General features: G+C 35.5%; 1 protein-coding gene across 3 annotated transcripts in view; it reads right to left on the bottom strand.

Annotated features, from left to right (window-relative positions):
• OSBPL1A (oxysterol binding protein like 1A) overlaps window positions 1-26,115 on the bottom strand; it is a 286,161-nt gene that overhangs the window by 242,022 nt on the left and 18,024 nt on the right. For all 3 annotated transcript variants that reach the window (XM_078153459.1, XM_020968688.2, XM_078153458.1), the window contains exons 2-4: window positions 21,401-21,523; window positions 15,911-15,996; window positions 8,712-8,786 (exon numbers count right to left, since the gene is read on the bottom strand). In XM_078153459.1, the coding sequence (XP_078009585.1) occupies window positions 8,712-8,786; window positions 15,911-15,996; window positions 21,401-21,521 (282 nt within the window). In that variant the 5' untranslated portion in view covers window positions 21,522-21,523. The remainder of the gene's footprint in view (window positions 1-8,711; window positions 8,787-15,910; window positions 15,997-21,400; window positions 21,524-26,115) is intronic.

Raw genomic sequence — 26,115 nt, 5'->3', positions numbered from 1 at the left:
ATATTAACAGAAAAAGAGAATTTCAATAACCCAATCTCATAAAAGAAAAGACCCCTACCAAAAGGAAAAGAAAAGAGAAGAAAAGAGAAGAAAGGAAAAGAAAGGAAAGGAAAAGGAAAGAAAAGGAAAGGAAAAAGAAAGAAAAGAAAAGAAACAAGCAAAAAACTGGTTACACCATAAAGGAACTTCTAAATTAAAAAAAAAATCCAGGACCAGATGGATATTTAAATGAATTTTATCAAAACAATTAATTCCAATATCATACAAATTATCTGCAACAAAAAACCCAAAAAGATATGATTCTACCAAATTCTTTCTATGATAAAAATGCAGTCCTATCTAAATCAAGAAGAAACAGAACATAGACCAGCATCCTCAATATTGAGGCAAAAAGATTAAATGAAACATTAGCAAAGATGATACAATATATTAAAACCACTGTTTGTTTTAATTATGGTCAGACATTATGACAGGTTGGCTTTATACTAAGAATGCAGGGTTAGCTCAATGTAAGGAAAACTATAACTGACCACATTAATAACAAAATAATTATATCAGATGCAGAAAAATCTGAAATACTATGCACATTTCTATTTTATAAAAAACTAAAAAGCACTGGAATAAATGGATCATTTTTTGATATATTTTATCTAGAAAATAAAAACAGCAGTGAACATCATACATAACAGAGAAATGCTAAAGGCTTTTCCAAAAGGACCTGAAGTAGTCCTTTACATCCACTATTTTTTGCATACTGCTAAAAATGCTAGCTATATAGCAAGAACTCAAGAAAAATTAATTATGGGAATATGCATAAGAAAAAGAGGAAACAAAAATACCACTTTTTGCAGAAGATACGATGGCTTACTTTAAAAAACCACAAGTTTTCACTAAAAAAGTAATTTAATCAAAAACTTCAACAAAATAACAGGATATAAAATATGCCACATGAATCAACTCTTCTAAATACTACCAACAAAACCAGTAGGAAGAGAGAAAAAGTGAGAGACAGAAATTCCATTCAAAAATGTTACAGAATGTGTCTAATAATCAGAGTTCTACCTACCAAGACAATACAAGAAATATAAAACTACAATTATAAAAAAAAATTTTACAGAAGATATATCTAAATAACTGGAGAAATGTTAAGTTCTCGTGGGTAAGCCACGCTAACATTTTTTAAAATGCCATTAATCTACAAACTCAATAGAATGCCAATCTTTAAGCAAGGTGGGAAAATAACAAAATTCACATGGTGGCACAAAAGGTCAAGAATATCAAGAGAAATGATGAAAAAACATGAAAAAGAAAGTGGCCTAGCAATGCCAAATCTCAAAATACACTAAAAAGCAGCAATCACCACAACTATTTGGTGCTGGTTAAAATACAGACACATTGATCAGTGGAACAAATTAGGTATGAGAAGCAAATGAACACAGATGGTTAACACTGTATTCAATGAACTCAAAAGACCCAACTACTAGCGTTAAGAACTCCCACTTAACTGACAAAAACTTGGGGAAAACTTGAAAACAATCTGACAAAAATGAGGGTTATACCATCATTTCATACCACATACCACAATAAATTCCAAATGGAGACATGACTTAGATATAAAAAGTCATGCCATAAACAAATTAGAAAGACAAGGAAGGTGATACCTTTGGCAGCTGTGGATATGGGAAGGATTCTTTACCAAACAAGACACTGGAAGATTCACAGAAGACAAAATGGTCGGGGCTGATTATATAATTATATAATATTAAATTATATAATTTTATAATTTATATCATATATATTATATCATATACAATATTAATTATATTACATAATTATATAATATTAAAAAGCTTTTGGTTGTGGCAGAGCCAAGATGGTAGAGTAAAAGCAGGGACTTACTTGAGCTCTTCCCTAACCCCCTCCAAACACCTGTTAAAAATGGCTCTAAACAAATTCTAGAGCAGCAGAACCCACAAAAAGAGAGAGTAAAACAAATTTCCAGCCCAAGACAACCTGGATGGTTGACTGGTCTATTGTGCCAGGCTGGGAGAGGTATGCAGTTCAGTGCAGGCCACCCAGGCAAAAACAGGGCCTCAGCAAATCTGGAGCAGTCCTCAGAGGACTGAATCAAGGGGAGCTGTGGGAGCAATTGTTCAACTCCAATTATGATTTAAAAAAAATAAAGCTTTTCCACAAACTAATGAAGATAAAATTAGTAGGAAAAGACCTGGCTATGTATACTCCTTGTAACTGTTCTAATGATGGTAAAGTTCTTAGGAGTTACATGTATCATCTTTACATAAAGGATTATAAACAGTTTTATCTTACTTAGTCCCTTATGATTTCTCATTCATTCTTATCTTTTTTTTTAAGCTTTTCTTGAGTCTTATGTTTGAATGTCAAATTTTCTATTCTGCTCTGGTCTTTTCATCAAGAATGCTTGAAAAGTCCTGTATTTCCTTAAATATGAATTTTTTTCTCCTGAAGGATTATACCTCATTTTGCCAAGTAAATGATTCTTGGTTGTAATCCTAGCTGCTTTATCTTCCACAAGATCATATTCCAAGCCCTCTACTCCTTTAACATGGAAGCTGCTAAATCTTGAATGACCTTGACTGTGGCTCCACAATACTTGAATGGCTTCTTTATGGCTATTTAAAATAGTTTCTCCTTAACCTGGGAGATCCAGAATTTGGCTGTAGTGTTTTGGGGAGTTTTCATTTTGGAATCTCTTTCAGGAGATGATCATTGGATTCTTTTAATTTCTATTTCACCTTCTGGTTCTAGGATATCAGGAGAGTTTTCCTTAATAATTTCTAGAAATATAATGTCTAGCTCTTTTTTTGATCATGGCTTTCGACAGTCCAATAATTCTTAAGTTGTCTCTCCTGAAGCTATTTCCAAGGTCAGTTGTTCAACCAATGAGACATTTCACACTGCTGTCTTATTTTTTTACTCTTTCGGTTTTATTTGATTGTTTCTTGATATCCTGTGGAGTCATTAACTTATGCCTAACTCTAATTTTTAAGGAACTATTTTCGTCAGTGAGCTTTTGTACCTCTTTTCTCATTTAGCCAATTCTGTTTTTTAAGGTGTTGTTTTCTTCAGTATTTTTGTCTCTTTTTCATCAAGCCTTAATTCTCTTTTCATAATTTTCTTGTATCACTTTCATTTCTTTTCCCAATTTTTCCTCTACCACTCTTATCTCCTACTTGAACTCTTCCAGGAATTCTAATTGGGTTTGTAACCAATTTAAATTTATCTTTCAAGATTTGTAGCTATTTTACATTGTTGTCTTCTTCTGAGTTTGCGTCTTGATCTTCCCTGTCACCATAGTAGCTCTTTACGGTCAGGTTCTTTTTTTGTTCTTTACTCATTTTTCCAGCCTGTTTCTTGAATTTGAGCTTTATGTTAAAACTGGACTCTGTTCACCTGGGAAAGGGGAAGGACCAATACCAAGCAGCTTCACAGTGCTGTCCTCAGCGCTAGTTCTGGAGGTCTGTAACAGTTTTCAGTGCTTCTGTGATCCTAGGACAGGTGTGGCCACGCTCTCCTGGTCTGTGCTCTGGTGTTTACCCATAAAGGTCTCCTGCTCCCCTGCACCTGCAAGCACTAGCAGCATTCTGCTCTGGAACTGCAATGCAGTTGCCAACTAGCACTCAGTCCGGCAACCAGTAACAACAAAGGGTCCCTTGCAATCTCTTTCTGACCAGTTGTCCCATCTCCTTACCATCTCTGGGCTGAGAGCTTCTGAAGCTGCTGCTATTGTCACTGGTCCTCTAAGGCCCACTAATGGTATTGCTACCACATGGGTTCTAAGCCAGTCCCCATCTCTTTGTCATAGACCTATTCTTCCAACCTCCCAGAAAACGGTCTCGTGCCTACCTTTTGTTATCTATGTGGCTCCAAAATTGATTTAATGTATTATTTTGAAGTACAAATTAAAATAAATTTTATTTTATTTTTGGAGAAGAAGGTCAGCTGAGTTGCTCCTTTAGTTTGCCATCTTGGCACCACCCCTCAGAAACAGTGAACTGGGGAAAAAAATCTTTGCAGTAAGTTTCTTTAATATATAGGGGATTTGACAAATATATAAGCATAAGGGGCATTCTCTGGTCAAAGGACATGGAGCAAACAGTTCTCAAGAGAAAGCATATAATAATATGACAGAAAAGGAAAATTATAAATGTTGGAGAAGATGTGGGAAAACTGGGACACTAATGCACTCTTAGTGGAGTTGTGAACTAATCCCAACGATTCTGCAGAACAATTTGGAACTATGCCAAGAGGGCAATTAAACTCTGCATACTACTAGGTCTGTATCCCAAAGAGATCATAAAAAAGGGGAAAGGATCCACATGTGCAAAAATATTTATAGCAGCTCTTTTTGTGGGGGCAAAAAATTAGAAATTGAGGGAATGCCCATCAACTGGGGAATGGCTAAACAAGTTAAGGTATATTAATGTAATGGAATACTACTGTGCTATAAGAAATGATGAACAGGCAGATTTCAGAAACACCTGAAAAGACTTACATGAACTAATGCTGAGTGAAGTGAGCAGAACCAGGAAAATATCATACATAGTAACAGGAACATTGTGCAATGATTAACTATGATTTAGCTCTTCTCAGCAATATAATGATCCAAGAGAATTCAAAGACTCATGATGGAAAATGCTTACCACATCCAGAGAAAGAACTGATGAACTCTGAAGCAGATCAAAGCATACTATTTTCACTTCATTTTTTCAAAGTTTTTTTTTCCTTTTGTTCTGTTTCGTTTTTTCACAACATAACTAATATGGAAATATGTTTTACATGATTGCACATATATAACCTGTATAAAATTACTTACTATATTAAGGAGGAGAGAGGGGAGGGAAGGAGGGAGAAAATTCGGAACTCAAAATTTATTTTAAAAAAGAATGTTAAAAATAGTCTTTACACGTAATTGGAAAAAATAAAATACTATTTTTAAAAAGCGAAGGCATATCAATAACCATGTTAAAAAATGCTTCAAGCAACTAATAAAAAGAGATTAATTAAATTAAATTAAAACAACTCTATAGTTCTACCTCACAGCTATCAGACTGGAAAAGATGTCAAAAAAGGAAAATTACAATTGCTAGAAAGGATTAGGGAGGCCAAACACACTGCCTGTAGAGTTCTGAAATGATCCAGAAGGCAATTTGAAACTATATTCAAAAAGTTACAAACCTTGTAAATTCTCTAACTCATACCACAACTTGGCTTATATCCCCAAAGAGATCAAAGAGAAAAGAAAAGGATATACAAGCACAGACATATTCATAGCCTTCTTGTGATGGCAACAAACTGAAAAAATAAGAAAGTATCCACCAATTGGGGAATGGCTGAAGAAATTATGGCACATTAATGTAATGAAATTCAGATAAACATGAGAAGACTTTAATAACCTAACGCAGAGTGTGAAATGAGTACAATTAGAAAAATTTAGACAGTAGCTACAACATCGCAGAGAAAAACAACTTGGAAAGACCCTGAGTAATGCAATAACCAACAAAGATTCCAAAGGACAAAAAAAAAAAAGCTTGCTGGAAGAAAGGAGACAGAGATAAGATATAAAATAAGAGAGTCACTGAAGATGGACAATGACTGACACCCAAAGATGGATATATTGGTCAGGACTACATTAATAAAATCATGTAGCAGTATCATTGACTTTAAGTAACTTCTTGCTGCAAAAGCTCATCTTTATAACATGAATATTTTTCCAAGTATTCCATATGACTACAAACCATATAACAGCACAATCTTAAAGGAATCAGAATTAAAGGTGACAACGGGCAAAAACAAAACAAAACCATAGTTGGTATAAGTAGGCTGGAATGAGTCAGTCAATCAATAAACATTTATTAACTGCCTACCACATACCTAAAGAAAGGCCAAAAAAAGCCTCTGCTCTCAGGGAGCTCACAATCTAATGAGGATTTACAACAATCTAATGGGATACATGAACAAGATAAACAGGAAATAATCAACAGAAGGAAAGAACTAGACTTAAGAGGAATCAGGAAAGGCTTCCTGGAGAAGGCAGGATTTCAGCTGGAACCTGAAGGAAGCTAAGGAAGCCAGGAGGAGGAGATAAAGTGAGGCAGACATCTTCCAGGCAAGGGGGACAATTGAGAACAAAGAGATGTAGTGTCTTGTTCAAGGCTGCAGTGTATTATGCAAGAGAACAGTAATATAAAAGACATCCCTGAGAACACGTGGAATAGAAAAGAAGGTAAGCCATTTATGTAGTAAGAGTGAGAGATTAAGAGGTAAGTAGGCTAAATCCTACGTGTATATCCACAAAATAGTAAAAAGAACCAAAGATAAGCCTACAGAGCACTGAGCGAACTATCTATGCCGAATTTAAGAAAAGGCATGGATAAGAAGCATACATTTTGAGAAACCTGGGTTATGATCTAAACCCAGATTGATGAGATTACTGATACAAACTATGTGTCACACCCATAACGAAACATGAGATCCACTTTCAGAAAGAGAACTGATGTAGGGTGCAGACTGAAGCATACTTTCTTCTATTTCTTTTTCTTGCTTTTTTCATGGAACATGGCTAATGCAGAAATTTGTTTTGCATGTCTATACATATTTGTAATTGTTTTTATTTTTCTTCCCTTCTTGAGAGGGGAGGGGGAAAAGAGAGAAAGAACTTGTAACTGAAAATAGATTTTTTAAAAAAATTTTTAAAAGGAAAAAAATAATAGGGGCAGCTAGGTGGCACAGTGGATAGGGCACAGGCAGTAGAGTCAGGAGGACCTGAGTTCAAATCCGGCCTCAGACACATAACACTCACTAGCTGTGTGACTCTGGGCAAGTCTAATTAACCCAATTGCCTTACTGGGGGAAAAAAAAAAGAATCTAGGTAGCTTAAAAACAGAAGATCAAACACACAATCAACTGGCCACATGCACTACTTCTTAGGGTGGCAGAACCAAATTCAAATATAATTGGGAAATATTTAACAAAATAAATAAAAATACTTTTTTTTAAAAAAGTATACATCACACCTTATTTTCAATACTCAGCTAATATTCAATTTTGCCTCAAAGGTTGTCTAAATGTAAATATCAGAAATATTCACAAGAGAGATGATCATATTTTTATGATTCTTTCTTTCTGGATCAATCTTATACACTATTCACATATCAAGAGACAGTTTTCATATAGTTTTACACAACTTGAATGCTGACTATTAGCATCTGGGGCAAATGATATACAATTGTTGTTGCTGTTAAATACTAGTCACATACTAAGTCTAACAAGGAAGAATAAGGTTTTTGGAACTTCTTGGGCCACTAATAACAGCCACCATTTATTTAATACTTTAAGGTTTGCAAGGCACTTTACAAATTTTATCTCATTTTATCCTCACAACAAACCTGGGATGGAGAAGCTATGATCATCCCCATTTTACAGATGAGGAAACAGGATGAGAGAGGTTAAATGATTTGGCCAGGGTGTCACAAACTTAGTAAGTGTCTAAGTCAGAATTTGAACTCATCTTCCTGACCCTAGGTCCAGTGCTCTACCTACTAAGAACTTTAACACATCTCTTTTATATTCATTAGAGTGAAGTGGCTGTCAAATCATCATTTCTACATATATGTCTTAATTATTCAACAAATTCAATTTCCATAAATATTATGTACATTTTCCACCAAGGACTCACACAGTTAATGCTTTCACAAAGTGCTGCCTTTGAGTACTGTGTGTATATACATACACACACACACACACACACACACACACACGTGTGTGTGTGTGTGCAAATGTGACTTAGGTACAACATCTCTTTAAAGTAAAAAAATGAATAGTTTTCTCAACATAGGAAATTACAAATGGCCAATGTGATTTTGTTATTGTTGTTCAGTCGTTTCAACCATGTCCTATCCTTTGCGATCCCATTTGGAGTTTCCTTGGCAAAAATCCCAAAGTGGTTTGCCATTTCCTTCTCCAGCTTATTTTACAGATGAGGAACAAAGGTAAACAGGGTTAAGCAACTTGCCCACAGTAATCCAGCGCATAAGTGTCTGAGGTTGGGATGTGAACTCACAAACATGAGTCTTCCTGACTCCAGGCCTGTCATTCTATCCACTGTGCCACCTAGCTGCCCAGGTCAATGCTGTAACTATTTTCAAAAATTTGAAAGGAATAAATTTGTTTTATATTGTTATAGAGACAAAACTAGGATGAAAAAGAATCAAATTTCCCCTCGACATAAGAAAGAATATTTTATGACTTAACCCTAATAATGGATGGTGTTGTCCCAAGAGGCAGTGAGCTCCTGAACACTAGAAATATTCAGAGACTTAATGATCATCTGTCATAGCTGCTATAGACATGATTCTTGCATTAACTGGGAAGATGAATTAAACAAATTCTGAGGTCTTTTAACCTTATTATTGTCTAACTCTATGAAAAAGAATGCTGACTAATGAATCTGCTTAAGCGTTTTCCCCTTCTATAGATATTAACCCTCATTTTTAGTCTTTAGGTATAATATCAAAATCATGTCCTCTCTTCAAATGTTTTCACATTTGGAAGGTTCATATTTTCATTATATACACGTCATAAATACAAACACATAGTTATAGATGAAGTCACGTTATACATATAGAGTGCATGAGGAGTGACGCACACAGAAGCCTACAATCTATTTTTACCTTTCGCCCTGTAAATGCTGCACGATGAAGTGGAGTGTCTCCCATATCATTTAACACATTTACTTCTGCACCAGCCTAGAAAATAAAAAATAAAGCTTTAACGTTCCAGTAAATAAACAAAAATCAAAATAATTCAAGTCCAAAGTCATTGACTAAACCTCACAGCATGGTACAGGATGGAAAGAACACTGGATTAGGTGTCACAGGACCCAGATCTGAAGCCACTTACTTCCTCTGGCCCTGTTTCTTCATCTGTACAATGGGAGAGGTGGACAAAATGACCTCTAGGTTCTCTTCCAGTTTAAATATGTGATTCTATTACACAGCATTGTGAGCTATATAAAAATAAAGATAACTCTGTGCCATCATGAAGCTCCAAATCTAATAAGGGGATATAACACACAAATAACTCTAACAAAAAATGGAACACTACAAGTGTAAGAAAGAAATATGGAGTGCTACCTGACGTGAGGAAGAAAAAGATTATTCATTCATATTGGGACCAGAGAAATCTTTAAGGATGAGATGACTTTTTTGGAGGATCTTTTTTTTTTTACTTTAAAATATCTGATTATTTCCAAGTGTCTTTGAACAAACTACATATACAAAGCAAATATACATATTCCAGTGTCAAAGAGGAAATTATTAGACTGTATTTTTAAACACAAAATTTCCATACAAAAAGGTGACAAAAAGGTGTCATACTTTTGACCTCAAAAGCATGTGCAACACACATAACAGATCTGATTTGTGTTCTTGCTTTCATAAAAATATTACAACCACCATATCCAAAACCTAATACTGTTAGTGTAACAACCAATTCTGGGCCAAGAACAAACATGTCTTAGTCTATTTGGGAAGAATGGAGACCTTCTAGCTTAATCAGTAAGCACTGAAGAACCAGAGAACTCTTTCTTTACCAGGCAAGTGGATGAATCAGAGGGATAAAAATGGAAATTTGAGTTGATTAAAATTCCCCTGTAACAAGGAGGATATTCTAAAATCCCCTGCATATATTCCCACAAAGGACAGCTTGATGAGCATTTCTAATTTAACACAATTCTATCCTTACTACCACATTCAAAGAATTCAACATTTCCCATATTTCCCTATCGTTCAGCTCAGCTTTAGTCCTTTTGATCCCATCCTGAGCGACAAGGCCCAGTTTCTTTCTCTCTACCATATGGCTCCCAGGGATTCTTCCTTGCTCCAAGGTATAGTCTGGTTACTGGTACATTTTAAACGGACCTGGGTTGGTCTATTTTTTGGAGGATCATAAAAGACTGCAGAATTTCAACAGATGTAGAGATGGAAAGAAATGAAATTCCCAGCACAGGATGTGACTTAAGGCTTGGTGACAAGAAATCAAAGAACATACCCAATGGACAGAAAGTAATCCAGGGGAGCAGAGCAAAGAGAACATAAATGCATGCAATAATCTGGTATAAGGAATTTGTCCTACTAGACCAGGACTTCCCAACGTTGTTTTGCCATGGACCCTTCGGCAGTCTGGTGAAGCCTGTGGATCCTTCTCAGAAAAATATTTTTAAACACATAAAATAAATTACATTAAGATTACAAAAATATATAGGAATTGAAATATAATTATCAATTTTCATACTCTTGCCCTTTTCTCTATTCATTCTGCTGTTATTCTAATTCAGATCCTTGTGCCTGAACTATTCTACTATACATGTAAACAGTCTCCCTGCCTCTAGTATCTCACAGAGATCAGGAGTTAAGAAATAATCTAGTCTGACCCCCTCATTTTACAGATGGGAAACTGAGGTTCAGAGAGATAAAGTGCCTTTTTCATGGTCACACAAGAAATAAGCCACAAAGCAGAAACTCAATGTGTTATTCACACAGCTGCCAAATTAATCTTCCTAATACACAGGTCTGATCACATGACTATTGCTCAAAATCATTCACTGACTCTCTATTTCTTCTCAAACACTCCAGTCAACCTCTGCAATTGTTACTAAGATGCTAGAGCCTGTTTGTACCATGTACATTTCCATTCCTTTAGGATGATCCTTAATTTCAAATCCTAAGAGATTGCAATATTACATGACTCACGGTCACATGACAACATTGGAAAGTGAGGGCATTTAAAAGATAGTCCTTTGTTCTAAGGATGAGGTTAGGAGTCATTAAAAGAATTCTGTCTTTTCCCAAAGGCAATGTCAACCTACTTTTCTCTTATTCCTGATATATTCTGGGCTCAAATCATCACCCATTTGCACTATCTACCCAGAGAGATTTATCTTTCCATAAAGATATTTCTAGATATCTTTACCTATCTATATGCACATACACAAATGGACAAGCTCAACAGATAAATTTTCTATCATCATCTGGACAATAGGCTTTCTTCATTCACTTGGTTTCTTCATTCACTAATACGGCTAGTTAGGCAAATCTCTTCTGAATAACCATGGCTCTCATCAAAGAGGCTCTGCAGTGTTCCAAAGCTTGAGTCATAAAGTACAATGTCATCTGCAAACAGGAGCATCTGGAAGATTTCATCCCCTAAAAGGGCATCCCGCTTTGAGTTGGATTCTAAGCTGGATCTTCTCCCTGACAGTGACAAACACCCTTGGTCAACATATCTCTGCTTAATGTCTTACTTGGTGATGATAATAATAACAGGTAGCATTTATAAAGAACTTTAGGATATGAAACACCTGACAAATCTTATCTCATTTTATCTTCGTAACAACCCTGGGAGGTAGATTATTATTATCTCCATTTTACAGATGAGGAAACTGAGGCAGTTCGAACACAATTTCCTGACTCCAGGTCCAATGTTCTATTCACTGAGCCAGACAGCTGCTAATTGATCAGAGAGTTGTCAAAAAAGGTCATCTGTGTTGTTACACTCTGCAAAGAATCTTTTATAACTGCGATATTCTCAGGGAAGAAATCTTGTTTCAAAAAAGCTTCTAAGATAGCATTTTGCTTTATTAAATAAAATGCGGTTTCTTTTTGTTTAAAGTTAACAAATAAAAAACCTGGAAAGACTTGTACAAACTGATGCAAAGTGAAATGAGGAGAACCAGGAAAACATCGTACACAGTATCAGCAACACTGTGTGATGATCAACTATGAATGACTCAGCTCTTCTCAGAAACACAATGATCCAAGACAAGATCCAAGATCACGAAGGAAAATGCTATCCCTATCCAGATAAAGAACTGATGGACTCAGAATGCAGATCGAAGCATTTTTTTTAACTTACTTATTCCTTCTCATTGTTTTATTTCCTTTTGATCTGTTTCTTCTTCCAAACTACAACGAATCTGGAAATGTTTTACATGATAGCACATATATAAACTATATGAAACTGCCTACCATTTTCAGAAGAGGGGAGGAGAGGGAAAGAGAAAAATTTGGAACTCAAAATCTTGCAAAAATAAATGCCAAAAATTTTCTTAATATTTAATTGGGGGGAAATAAAATACTATTTAAATTTTAAAAGAAAAAAACAAAGTTAACAAATATTCTAATAAATAGTAAGTACAGTAGGCCTCTATATCCTATAGAATAAAATACAGAACCCTTCATTAGTCTAGAATTTAAGACCCTTCAGATCCAACCTACTTTTACAGGTTTATTTTACTCTACTTCTCTTCATGTATTTTATGTTGCAGTCAAAATAGATAGGACTACTAACTCTTCCTAATCCTGTTCTGTAGTCTCACTTCTATGCATTCCTAATATGCCACTTCCCATGCCTGGAATCCTTTTCCCTTCTCATCTGTGCCTTTTCACATCTTCTTATTTTAAGACACAACTGAGGTGTCACTTGCTTAATGAAACATTTTACTAATCTTCTCTCCTCAAATTTTCTTAGAACACTTTAGCTCTATCCTTTGACTTTATCATAGTCTACTTATTTGTATGAACTTCTGATTCTCTCAACCCCATAAGGGTTTAATATCCTTGAAAACAGAAACTAACTTGTTTTTGATCATTGTATTCCCAGTGCCTTGAAAACTATAGGCACTTAAAACAAGGCTATACTGAGTTTAAGACAAAATAGAAAAAAGAAAGAAAACATGAAAAGCTTTCATATGGTTAACAATGCAACATCCTACGTGACAAGCCACTTTCTTTTCTGAACACACATCTCTTTTTCTGTACATATGTAACTTTTATGGTGCTTCTAATAAACATTTGTTATTGCTCACCTCTGAGTCCTAGCTTTCGTGGCTTCCTGTAAGACGTAGTACATAATGAAAAGAAATGCAGGCGAAGGTGGCCTAGCTGTCCCAGATCTTAAACTGTATTTTAAAAGCAGCAATCATCAAAACTACTCGGTACTGGCTAAGAAATAGGGTGATGGATCAGTGGAATAGGTTAGGCATGCAAGACATAGTAGTCAATGACTACAGTAATCTACTATTTGATAAACCCAAAGACCCCAGCTTCTGGGATAAAAACTCACTATTTGATAAAAACTGCTGGGAAGACTGGAAAAGAGTATGGCAGAAACTAGGCATAGACCAAAATATCATACCATATATAAAAAAATAAAGTCAAAATGGGTTCATGATTTAGATATAAAGTCTGATGCTATAAGCAAACTGGGAGAACAAGAAACACTTTACCTATCAGATCTATGGAGAACAGAAGAATTCGTGACCAAATAGGAGACAGAGAACATTATGAAATACAAAATGAGTAATTTTGATCACACTAAATTGAAAAGTTTTTACACAAACAAAGCCAATGTAACCAAGATTAGGAGGGAAGCAGAAAAATAGGAAAGAATTTTTACAATGAGTATCTCTGATAAGGGCCTCATTTCTAAAATATATAAAGAACTGAGTCAAATTTATAAGAATATAAATCATTCCCTAATTGAGAAATGGCCAAAGGATATGAACAGGCAGTTCTCAGATGAAGAAATTAAAGCCATCTATAGTCACATGAAAAAACACTCTAAATCACTATTGATTAGAGAAATGCAAATCAAAACAACTCTGAGGTACCACATCACACCTATCAGATTGGCCAACATGACAAAACAGGAAAATGATAAATCCTGGAGAAGATGTGGGAAAATTGGAACACTAATGCATTGTTGGTGGAGTTGTGAACTGATTCAACCATTATGGAGAGCAATTTAGAACTATGCCCAAAGGGCTATAAAAATGTGCGTACCCTTTGACCCAGCAATAGCACTTCTAGGGTTGTATCCCAAAGAGATCATCAAAATGGGAAGAGGACCCACATGTACAAAAATGTTTATAGCAGCTCTTTCTATGGTGGCAAAGAATTGGAAATTGAGGGGATGCCCATCAACTGGGGAATGACTGAACAAGTAGTGGTACACAAAATGTAACGGAATACTATTGTGCTATATGAAATGATGAGCAGGCAGACTTCAGATAAACCTGGAAAGCGTTGTATGGTCTGATGCTGAGTGAAGTGAGCACAACCAGGACAACGTTGTACACAGTAGCAGCCACGCTGTGCAATGACTAACACAGATACATACACTTAGCCCTTCGCAGCAATGCAAGGATCTAAGACATCTCCAAAAGTCTCATGCTAGAAAATGCTATCCACATCCAAAGAAAGAACTATGGAGTTTGAATGCAGATTAAAGCATATACTATTCGCTATTTTTTTCTTCTGTTTTCTTTTGTTTCCTCTTTCTTGTGGTTCCTCCTATTGGTTCTAATTCTTCCTTACAACATGACTAATGTGAAAATATTTTATCCTTTTATTTTATTTTTTATTTTTTATTAAATAAAAATTTAATAGGGATGCATATGTACAGCCTACATCAGATTGTGTGCCATCTTGGGGAAGGAGGTGGAGAGGGAGAGGGAGAAAAATTTAAAACTCAAAACCTTATGGAATTGATTGTTGATAAATCAAAATAAATTAATAAAAAAAAATTTGTAAAAGATTCAGTTCAAGTCTCACCTTCTGCAGGAGGCCTTTCCCACCCTTTCCCAATCCCCTCACTCCCAACTGCTAGCATGTTGACTTTTCACTAGTTATACAGAAAGCTTACGCTGAGAGAACCAAGAGTTGGCACTTATCGCTGGCCTAAAATTACATGATTCTTAGCAGTTTCCCTCCTAGCCCACCACTCTGCTATTGTCACTATAGATAAGAATAGGATATTGTCACTAAGGATAAGAATAAGGATAATTCTGTATTTTTACTTTGTTTCACAGGTCACCATGGCCAAAGAATTCATCACTAAGTGCTCAGCCTCTTGATGATGAGCCTCTTCATACGTGGCTAGGCTGGTCCTGAAAAATCATCTGTTGCCAGTATCACATACAAAGCCTTTTGAACATGGTAGAACTTACCAGATATTATACTCCACTATCACAGCATTTGAGAAACCAGAGTTGCATGCATATCATAAAGTGACACTAGAGTAGGGATTTCTATGGATCAAATACTTTACAAACTAAAGAAATTCTGTATTGACATTATTTGTTAGTTTAATACTTTTCAAAGAGCACTTAACCAACTGAATAGAAACAAATGACTAACTGAGAGTGTAAAATTTACACTGAGATGGGAAGAAACAGAAGGTATAACTTCAGTTTCTTTAGCTGTAAAGCAGAAAAAGGAAATAAAATTCTTATACTAAACAACTGATAAAGCAGTGTTTTGCATGTTTCAGTGTTCCTACAAATGCTCAATAATTTAGACTGTTGCGTGGTTTGCCTTAAATACTAAGTTTGTAGTGTTCAAAAAAAACTATTTCTTTTTTAATTACTATGGATATTTGTAGAAATCATGAAATTTTGGTATTCAAAAATATTTAAAAGTTTTAAATTCTTTTCAAACAATAAAGTCATTAATTTAAAACTCAAGGAATAGAATAATGAAATATTAATTACCCTTAGATAATCTTAAATTATTATTACAGAATCATAAGGAGTCTTGTGATCTGGTTAAATAAAAAAAGCAACTACTAATACTATTATTGACTAAAATCCATTTTTACTCTCCTATAATGGCATTTCAACAATATTTGTTATACCTATATCAAATTGCTTGCCCATCTTAGGAAAGGGGAAGGTAGAGAGAAAATCTGGAACTCAAAAAAAAATTGTCTTTACATGTAATTGGGAAAAAGTTAAATAATACAAAAATAATAAAACAATATTTATTATAAACTATTAAGCATAAGTCTTTAAAATTAAAAGCCATAAACATACCTTTAACAAATCTTGCACTACTTGTCCATGTCCAAAATAGCACGCCAAATGAAGAGGAGTCCAGCCCAAATTAGATTTACTTCTCCCTAAAAATATTATCAAGACACAAACTGTAGGTAAAGAAGAATTTCACATTCATGATAACTACAATAACAGTTGTTTTTATGTAACAAAGTTATCACCATAATGTGGTATTTTTTTTCAAATCCTCCACTGTTTAGCCACACTGCAATGAAATCTATTAAGTACATATGATGCATCCTGGGTATGTGACCCTGGGCAACTCATCTTCACTGCCAGAGAGAATTTCCTCTCAGGTAATTCTCTATACCAATGAAATTATAAGTCTGGTCAAAAAAATTGGAAAGCAAAGGCAAAAAAAAATCTTTCTGCAATGGACAACATGAAGAATACTAGACCATGAATTAAGAGATCTGGCTTCTAGCCACTGACCTTCCACTAATCATCTGTGTGACCCTGAACAAGTTACTTAACTTCCATGAAAACTCAATTTCTTTGCTTACAAAATGAAATGACTAGACTAAATGATCTAAGGTTGCTTCCATTTCCTGAAATTCTATGTTTCTAAGTCCTCAGGTAATCAATTTATTTAATGATTTGTGTATAGTGTCAATGCATAAAAACCCGTTTGAATACTTATACAACATTAAACATTCCTAATACATTTTTATGTGTTTTTCAAAATGTTATATATTTGTTGCTTTGGGAGAATTTGTTTATTTGGTATAGAATGTTTCCCATAGCAACTGAAGAGCTGTAGATGGCAAGTCTGGTGGCTACCGTGGAATCACTTCGACACGTTCCCAGATGAATAAACCATGATATGGAAAGAAGTACAAAGCTAAATCAGAATTACAGGAAGGAAAAAGGGGAAAAGTCCCCACAATGACAATTCAGTTCTTAATATTAGGCTGAGTAGGAGTCACAAAATGACAAGCTATGTTCCTCACTGGCAGGAGAAAAGTTAATTGAACAAAAACCACAAGACACAAAGGCCCAGGACAGAGGCAGCAGAAAGCTCACAAACCCTTTCAGATACTGAATCTCAGTAATTCCGCTGCCCTTGAAAATAGCAAGCTGTCTTGACAGGAGGCTTATGCATACAATGTTCAAAAATACGTAAAAAGTAGATTCCATAAAGTTTTGAAAATGCATTTTTGGGGAACGTAGAGCCAAGATGGTGGAGTAAAGATAGGGATTCACCTGAGCTCTCCCAAATTCCCCATGAAACATTAAAATAATTCCTGGAGCAGCTAGCTGGCACAGTGGATAGAGCACTGGCCCTGGATTCAGGAGGACCTGAGTTCAAATCCGGCCTCAGACACATAACACTTACTAGCTGTGTGACCCTGGGCAAGTCACTTAATCCCATTGCCTAAAATAACAACAACAACAACAACAAAATAATAATAACAATTCCTCAAAATGAAGTCTGGAGTATCAGAACCAACAAAGGGTTGGAGTGAAACAATTTTCCAGTCCAAGACAACTTAGAAGGTGAAGGTTGGCAGGAAAGGTCTGTGTCACTGTGGTGAGAATGGAGTACAGTCCAATGCAAGCTAAGTCCTGGTAAGCCAGCAGCAGCAGGTCTTGAGGGCAACTGAATCAGCAGCAGTGGTTTCCAGAGTTCTCAGCCCTAAGACTGTGAGGGGACTGGACAACTGGTTAGAAGGAGATTATGGCACTGGGTGCAGGACTCTGTTGCATCACCCACATAGGATTCCGGATCACAGCCTCAGGACAAGGAAGCACGCTAGTTCACTAAGCCACAGGGGAGTGGGGGAGCCTGGTAACATTTCCAGGTTAGAAAAGAGTGCTTGTGGTTCTTTACAGATCAAAGCACAGGCCAGGAGAACACTGACACATCTCCTTCGATCATATCACCTTAGAAGATCTGAAAACTTAAAGAATCCCAGAACTAGCTCCGAAAACAGCAGCATGAAAAAGCTGAAGCTTGGGACAAAGACCTCTATACTCCAGTAGCAGAGCCCAACTTTAACATAAAATTAAAAATCAAAAAATAGGCTGGGAAAAAAAACAAACAACAACATAAAAGAACCTGACCATAAAAAGCTATTAGGGTGACAGGGAGGATCAAGATAAAAAGTCAGACGACAACAATGTCAAAAACAGCTACAAGCAAAGTCTCTAAGGTAAAGTGTAAACTGGACACAAACCCAACAAGAATTTCTAGAAGAACCCAAAAAGTATTTTTAAAATCAGAAAGGTAGAGAAAAAATTGGAAAAGAAATGAAAGTAATGCAAGCAAATTATGAAAAAAGAATCCACAGCTTGCTAAAAGAGGCACAAAATAGGCCAAATGATAAAAGAAGCACAAAAATCCATGGAAAAGAAGTCCTTTAAAAAGCAGAACTGGCCAAATGGAAAAAAGAGGTACAGAAGCTCACTGAAGAAAATAATTCCTTAGTATTTCAGGAGCACCCCACACATACACACACTATACCTGCTGTGGGCCCTGCAAGACTTGAGTAGGAGAGAGGAACTTGCCTCTGCACTCCTTATAAACAGTATGTAAGTACATAAGCCTCAAACTGAGTGTTAATTTCTTGTATTCTGCTGTGTCTCTGAATGAACAAAAACTGCCGAAAGCAAAGGTATTAAATACCTTCTATCACAGGAGGGTTTTTAACAGAATATCTCTGGCACTGAACTAATTCATATGTTCTTCTGGCTGGAGACAGACTCCTGTATCAAAGGAATGAGGAGAATCATGTTTGTAATAAGTTACAGGATCGTTTCTGTCCTGGATTTCAAACATTTTTGTTAAATTGTGAAATTCCAGAGGAGTTTTATAGAAAACAGTGAAATAAAGTAAGATGGGAAAAGTTAAAAAAAAAAAAGAAAGAAAGAAAGAAAATAATTCCTTAAAAATTAGAATAGGGCATATGGAAGCTAATGATTCCATAAGACATCAAGAAACAATAAAAAAATTAAAAGAGTGAAAAAATAGGAGAAAATGTGAAATATCTCACTGGAAAAACAACTGACCTGGAAAATAGGTCCAAAAGAGATAATTTAAGAATTACTGGACCACCTGAAAGCCACGATTTAAAAAAAAAAAAAGAGCCTAGACATCATCTTTCAAGAGGTTAACAAGGAAAACTGTCCTGATATCCTAGAACCAGAGGTTAAACTGGACAATGAAAGAATCCACCAATCACCTCCTGAAAGAGATCCCAAAATGAAAACTCACAGGAATATTATAGCCAAATTCCAGAATTCCCAGGTCAAGGAGAAAACATTGCAGGTAACCAGAAAGAAACAATTCAAATAACATGGAGCCATAGTCAGGGTAACACAAGATTTAACAACTTCTACATTAAAGACCAGAAGGTTTAGAATGTGATATTCCGGAGGGCAAAGGGGCTATGATTATAACTAAGAATCACCTACTTTGAAAAACTGAGTAAAATCCTTCAGGGTAACAACAGGGTAACAAATGGATATTTAATGAAACAGGACTTTTCAAGCATTCCTAATGAAAAGACTTAATAGAAAATCTGACCTTGAAATACAAGACAAAAACAAGACTCAAAATAAGGTAAACAGGAAAGAGAAATCATTAAGGGAGTCAATAAGTTTAAACTGTTTACATTCCTACATGAGATGATACTTACATCTCCTACGAACTTTATCATTATTAGAGCAGTTAGAAGGAGTATATATATATATAGACAGAGGGCATGTATATGAGGTTACTATGATGGGATGATTATCCAAAAAAATAAAATTAAGGGGTTTAAAAAAAAGGAATGCACTGGGAGGAGGGGGAAGGGAGCTGTAGAATGAGATAAATTATCTCATGTAAAAGAGGCAGAAAGGGTTTTTTAAAGGGGAGGGAAGGATGGGAGGGTAGGAGTGGTAGACAACACTTGAAGCTAACTCTCAGCAGCACTGGCTCAAAGAAGAAATAGCATACACCCTCAGTTGTGTATAAAAATCTACTCCACCCTACAGGGAAGTAGGAGGAAAAGGGAATAAGTGAAGGGCAGGGGGTGGGAAGACGGACAGAAGGAAAGATGGATTCAGGGAGGCAGTGATCAGAAGCAAAACACTTTTGAGGAGGTACAGGGTAGAAGGAAAGAGAGAAGGGCAAATGGTAATAATAGGATGGAGGGAAATACACAGTATTCACAACTAAAAAAAATTTTATAGCAAATTTCTCTGATAAAGGTCTCATTTTTCAAATATCTAGAAAACTGAGCCAAATGTATAATAATACAAGTCATTCCCCAATTGATAAAAGATCAAAGAATAAGAACAGTCAGTTTTCAAATGAAGAAATCAAAGCTATCTACAATTTCATGAAAAAATGCTCTAAATCACTACTGAATAGAGAAATGCAAATTAAAACAACTCTGAGATACCACTTTAACCCTATCAGATTGGCTAATATGACAGAAAAGGAAAATGACAAATGTTGGAGGGGATTTAGGAAAATTAGGACACTAAAAGAACTATTATTAGAGCTGTGAACTAATCCAACCATTCTGAATTGACAATTTGGAACTATGCCCAAAGGGCTATAAAATCATATATACCCTTTGACCCAGCAATACCACTACTAGGTGTGTATCTTAAAGAGACAAGGGGAGGAAATGAAGAAGACCTATATGTACAAAAATATTCATAGTAGCTCTTTTAGTGAGGGTCAAAGAATTGGAAATTTAGGTGATGCCCATCAATTGAGAAATGGCTGACAGCTGTGGTATATGATTGTACTAGAATATTACTAAGTTATAAAAACTGACAAGCAGGATGGTTTCAGAAAAACCTAGAAAGACTTACATGAACTGATACAAAGTGAAGCAAACAGAACCAGGAGAATAGTGTACACATTAACAGCAATACTATATAATGATCAATTGTGAATAACTTAGCTATTATCAGCCATACAATAATCCAAGACAATTCCAAAGGAGTTAATGATTAAAAATGCTATCCATCTCCAGAGAAAGAACTGATGGAGTCTGAACACAGATCAAAGCATACTTTTTTAAGCTTTCTTTATTTTTCTTGGGTTTTTTTTGGTCTGTGTTCTTTCACAACATGACTAATATGGAAATATTCTTTGCATGAATGCACTTATATAATCTATATCAAAGTACTTGCCTTCTCAATGAAGTGGGAGGACAGTGAGGGGAGAGAATTTGGAACTCAGTTTTTAAAAACAAATGTTAAAAATTATTTTTACAATTAAGTGGAAAAAAATAAAATATTTTTTAAAAAAGGAAATGCATGTCCCTTTTTTTAACAGAGTGGATGAGGGTCCTTACAGCTTATAATGGAAGTGTAAGGGTCCTTACACCTTATAAGGGAAGGCAAATCCAAATTACAATGTTACTACAAACTATTCATCATTTTAGAGAGATTAATATATTATACCTACATAAATGTGGCTAGCAAAGGAAGGCTAATGTGAAAAAATGAGAATCTAATCAAACTTACCTTTGCAATTAATATTGGCAACCACTTCCTTTCGCTCCATGGCTTCTAAGAGCTTCCTAACTTCCTCAGTGTTGCCATTTCTGGCATTATGGAGAAGTTGTTGTTCTGCTTCTGTACTCATTTCTAAATAAAATAATAAAGAATATTCCCATTACAAGAACAATGCATATTGATACTACAAGAATATTAAAAAATGCCTTTTTCCCCAAAGAGCTAAACACATTTGAATGCATGTTATCTAAATCATCCCCTAACAAATCACAAAGAAAAATAATCTTAATTTTGTAGTTAAGAAAACAGACAGCTGATTAAATGAAAGTTGACAAGTAGATTCAAGTTTCTGTACTTTGTTTTATTTTTTGTATCATCAACCTAAAATTTTTGAGAAGTTAAAATATACCGTTATTAAGCTTGCAGGCATAAGCAGAAGGTAAAGAAATAGTTCCCATTAGACCCTACAAAACATCCAAAGAAAACAGAATCTTTTAAAATAAGAAAAACAAAGCTCAGTTTAAAGCAATTAGGGAAAAATTCTGAGAAAATTTAAAAATTCTGCCACATAAAAAAGTATAGGGAGAACTACAGGAGAAATATATGACAAAGTAGCATAAAGAATAACCTGAGGAAAGCCCAGCAACAACTAAAGTGGACAATTAGTATGTTAGAGAAAATAAAAATATTGGAACTTGGCTTAAAAAGAATATCCAGGAAAAAAGGCAAAATTCACAAAAACGACCATATACTTAGATCCTAGAATCCATTTTATAACAAATCAAAGCTTTTTTTTTCCCAAAGATGGATGGTATACCAACAATCCTTCAAAGAATTTAACAATAAAAAGCCAAATAGCATAGAACTGGCCAAAGAAACTGCTGAATTTGAAGCTCAGAGGAGCTGGATTTGAATTTTGTCTTTACTTATTAACTGCATAACTCTGACAAGTTGAATTCTAAACATCAATACCTTCTCTGTAAAATTAGGGGACTGAACTAGGTGACCTCTAAAGTATCTTCTAGTTCTAAATTATGATTCAATGAATTGGGGGGGGGGGAAGATCCTTCCAAATGAGATAGGAAACAATTTTTCCTACCAAGAAACTAACATAGCTCTTGCATACAAAGAAACAGCCTCAAGAACAAAACTGAGATAAATAAGTTCAGCAATATAACAAGATAAAAGAGTCACAAAAAAAAGTAAGCCACATTCTTATGCACTATCAATAAAGGCCAAGAGGAATTAATTTTTTAACTACCATTTACAATAATGACCAAAAAATTACAAATATGTGGGTATTAAATTACCAAACCACTTACTTCTTTAAAATAATTAACAAAACAATTTTGAAATAAATCAAAAAAGAAAAATTGGAAGGACATCCTTTGTATATGGATAGGATGGAAGAAGGAAGTAATAATGAAGGTGTCAAAAATCTGTAAATCAATTTACAGGTATAATAGAAAACCAAGCAAATACTAATGGGTTTTTTTTAAAAACTGAATAAAGTAACAAAATTTATAAAGAGAATAAACAGACAAGAATATCTACTACTGGTAGAAAAAAACAAATGAGAAAGACCTGTGCACCCATTAAAATTTTCATAGCATCTCATGGTAGACAAAAAATGAGAAATGGATTAATGGAATTAAGATCAAAAAAACAGAACCAAAATGTACATTAAAAGACAGTACTTGATTAACCCATGGATAATTAAACATGAGAGAAAGAAATTATGGAGGGCAAGAACTATCTTGATTTTGCATTTTTATCATCAGACTTAGTCCAGTGTCTCTCACACATGGTCCCTTCTCTCCTCTGATACTGCCACAACCCTAAAACAAATTCTATTCACTTGACATCTGGACTATTGCAATATCCTGCTTTTTGGCCTGTCTGCCACAAGGGTCTCCACTCCAGTCCATCTTCAACTAAGCTAGCAGTGACATTCCTTAAGTGCTAGTCTAACTTCCCATTCCAATAAAATCTAGTGTCTTCCTATCACCTCTTGATCAAACATAAAATTGTCTAGCATTCACAAAGCCCTTCATAACCTACTGTCCCCAAACCTTTTCAATCTTCTTACACCTTACATCTCATCACATACTCTGTGAACTAGTGATGCTGGCCTCTTTTCTACTCCTCAAACAAGACACTTTATCTCCTGACTGGTTATTTTCACTGGTTAATCCCCATGCCTGGAAGGCTCTCCCTTCTCATCTCTGCCTCCTGGCTTCCTTCAAGTCCCAGTTAAAATCTCACCTTCTAAAGTAAGCCTTTCCTGATCCCTCTTAATTCCAGTGCCTTCCCTCTCCCTGCTGATCATCTCCAGTTTATCCTGTATATAGCTTGTTTGTAAAGTTATTTGCATGTTGTCCCTCCTATAAATTGTGAGTTCCTTGTGAGTACTTTTCTTTATATCCCCAGTACTTTGTACAATGCCTAGCAGGCAGACGGCGTTCAATAAATTTTTACTGACTGACTGACTAGTTAGGGCTTAAAATACTTTTTCACCCATTCATTCACTTCATACCTTATGCTATAACCAATGATATAAGTATTTTAAAACAAATAAAATCAGAAGTGATATTTATCAGATTAAGAAGAAAAAATGTTTTACTGGGGACAAATTATTCTTTCCCAAATGAAAAGAAACCGATTTTATCTACAAAAAGTCTCAGAATAATCTAACCTGGTTGAATTTGATACCAAACTCTGTTCTTCTCAAATGATTTTTGACCACTGCAATTAATAAGTAACACAGAGGATCTAAAATTTTCATTAGATGCAGCAAAAAGCAGAATTAATACAGGAGAACAAAGAATGGCATAAACTGTTGTTGAAGTAGAAAAGCAAGCTTAGAAGATAACTCAACTGGAAAACTATCTAGAAACAATGTAAGACAAAGCTACAATTTGAAGGACAGATCCAAGAAAAGGTAACTGAGAATTACAAGCATCCACAGCACATTTAAAAAGAAAATAATCTGACTATATTTCAATAAGTGATTTAATATGACTTCCCATTTTTCAAAAATAAACTCAAATGAAGAAATCCACAGAACTGCAACAAAGGGAAACCTAAAACTTCAACTCTGCCTGGCAGATTATGAGACCTTCAAACTACAACATAAATTGGGAGGGAAAAGAGTCATCATCTACCAAGGACCAACAATCAGGCAGGTCTGAGCAGACCAGGAGGAGGGAGGCTTTGCCCCTCCCCTTCCTGATTCCCTCTCCCCTCTGGTAGATATGCCCTCACCCAGACTAGATCCCATGAGGATCTTCCCTCTCCCCACTCCTTACAGTCAATTCTCTTTTCCCCTTTGCCTCTCTCAGTACAACTGAATGGACACCTACTTCCCAATATCCTCCCCTAACACAGAGGCCCTGGAAGAATCTATCTTTTCTAATCTGACCTGAAGGCCCACTCCCCACTAATACAACGCTCATGGGGTTCTGAGCCCTTTAAGCCTCACTTATAGAATAGTAAGTGCTTAAAAGACTTTTTCAACCATTAATTCACTTCATATCTTATGTTATAAACAAATAGATCAATGGCGTAAGTATTTAAAAACAAACACAACAGTTCCTGGAATTGCACCCTTCTAGAACCCAGCTGTGAGACAGACACAGCTTCCTGAGCCCAGGGAGTCATCAATTACCAATCTGTCCGGTAAGATGGAGACAACAAAGCTTTACCATCCACCTTCCCTCAGCACTCTAAGGTCCATCATGCTTTGGACTTGCCCATCTACTGGGTACATTGACCACAATGCCCTCCAGAATCCCCAGCATTGTCATTTGCTCTCCTACAAAATCCTAACGTTCACAGGGGCTTTCCATCTGCTTTGCAGCTGAACCCTCCCATATGTAATCTCTCTCCCATCCTGCTTTTCTACTTCTATCCTCAGCACTTTGTACAATGGTTAACACATATATGTGCTTAATAAGTGCTTTTTCATTTGTCTACCAGATTTTTCTACAAAAAAACCCAAAAGAAATCAAAATTCTGTCCAATACATTTATCCATGACTCCGAACAGATAACATACTTATAAAAGTTTTGCATTACATGAATAGGAACGGGATAATTCACACGTTATGTAGCCTTTGCCAGATAATCATATTGATATATATACATACATATATACATACACACACACACACACACACACATATATATATTCCCCCTAATTGTAGGTATTCTTCAACTAACTGGACCCTCTTCTCTCTATACACTCTGACCTCATCAGATTCCATGGGTTTAATTATCATCTATATATGAAAATTCTATACAGAGAGGTCTATGTATCCAGCCTTGGTTTCTCTGAGCTTCAATACTTCATCATCACAACTGCTCAAAAAACACTTCAAAATGGATGTCCCAGAGACATCTCAAACTCAACAAGTCTAAAACAGAATTCATGCTCTTTCCCCCCAAAACCATCCCTCTTCTAAATTTTCAAAGGCACCATCATCTTTTCAATCTTCTAGGTTTGTAACCTCAACATTACCCTTGACTTCTCACTCTCCCTCACCCCATATATCCAAGCAATTGCCAAATCTACCTTCACAACATCTCTTGCACCCTACCATCCCTTGTCTCCTCATATACCTTAGTTCAAGTCCACATCACGTCCCACCTAAAACTCCTAAATGATCACCCTGCCTTAAGTTTCTCACCATGCAAGTCCATCTTACATTTTGTTGACAAAGTGAT

Source organism: Phascolarctos cinereus, unplaced genomic scaffold (genome assembly GCF_003287225.1).
Source record: "Phascolarctos cinereus isolate Bilbo 61053 unplaced genomic scaffold, phaCin_HiC Scaffold_4;HRSCAF=312, whole genome shotgun sequence".
NCBI classification, from domain to species: domain Eukaryota; kingdom Metazoa; phylum Chordata; class Mammalia; order Diprotodontia; family Phascolarctidae; genus Phascolarctos; species Phascolarctos cinereus.
The sequence above is the reverse complement of the archived record's forward strand: the minus strand, read 5'-3'. Positions and strand labels throughout refer to the sequence as shown.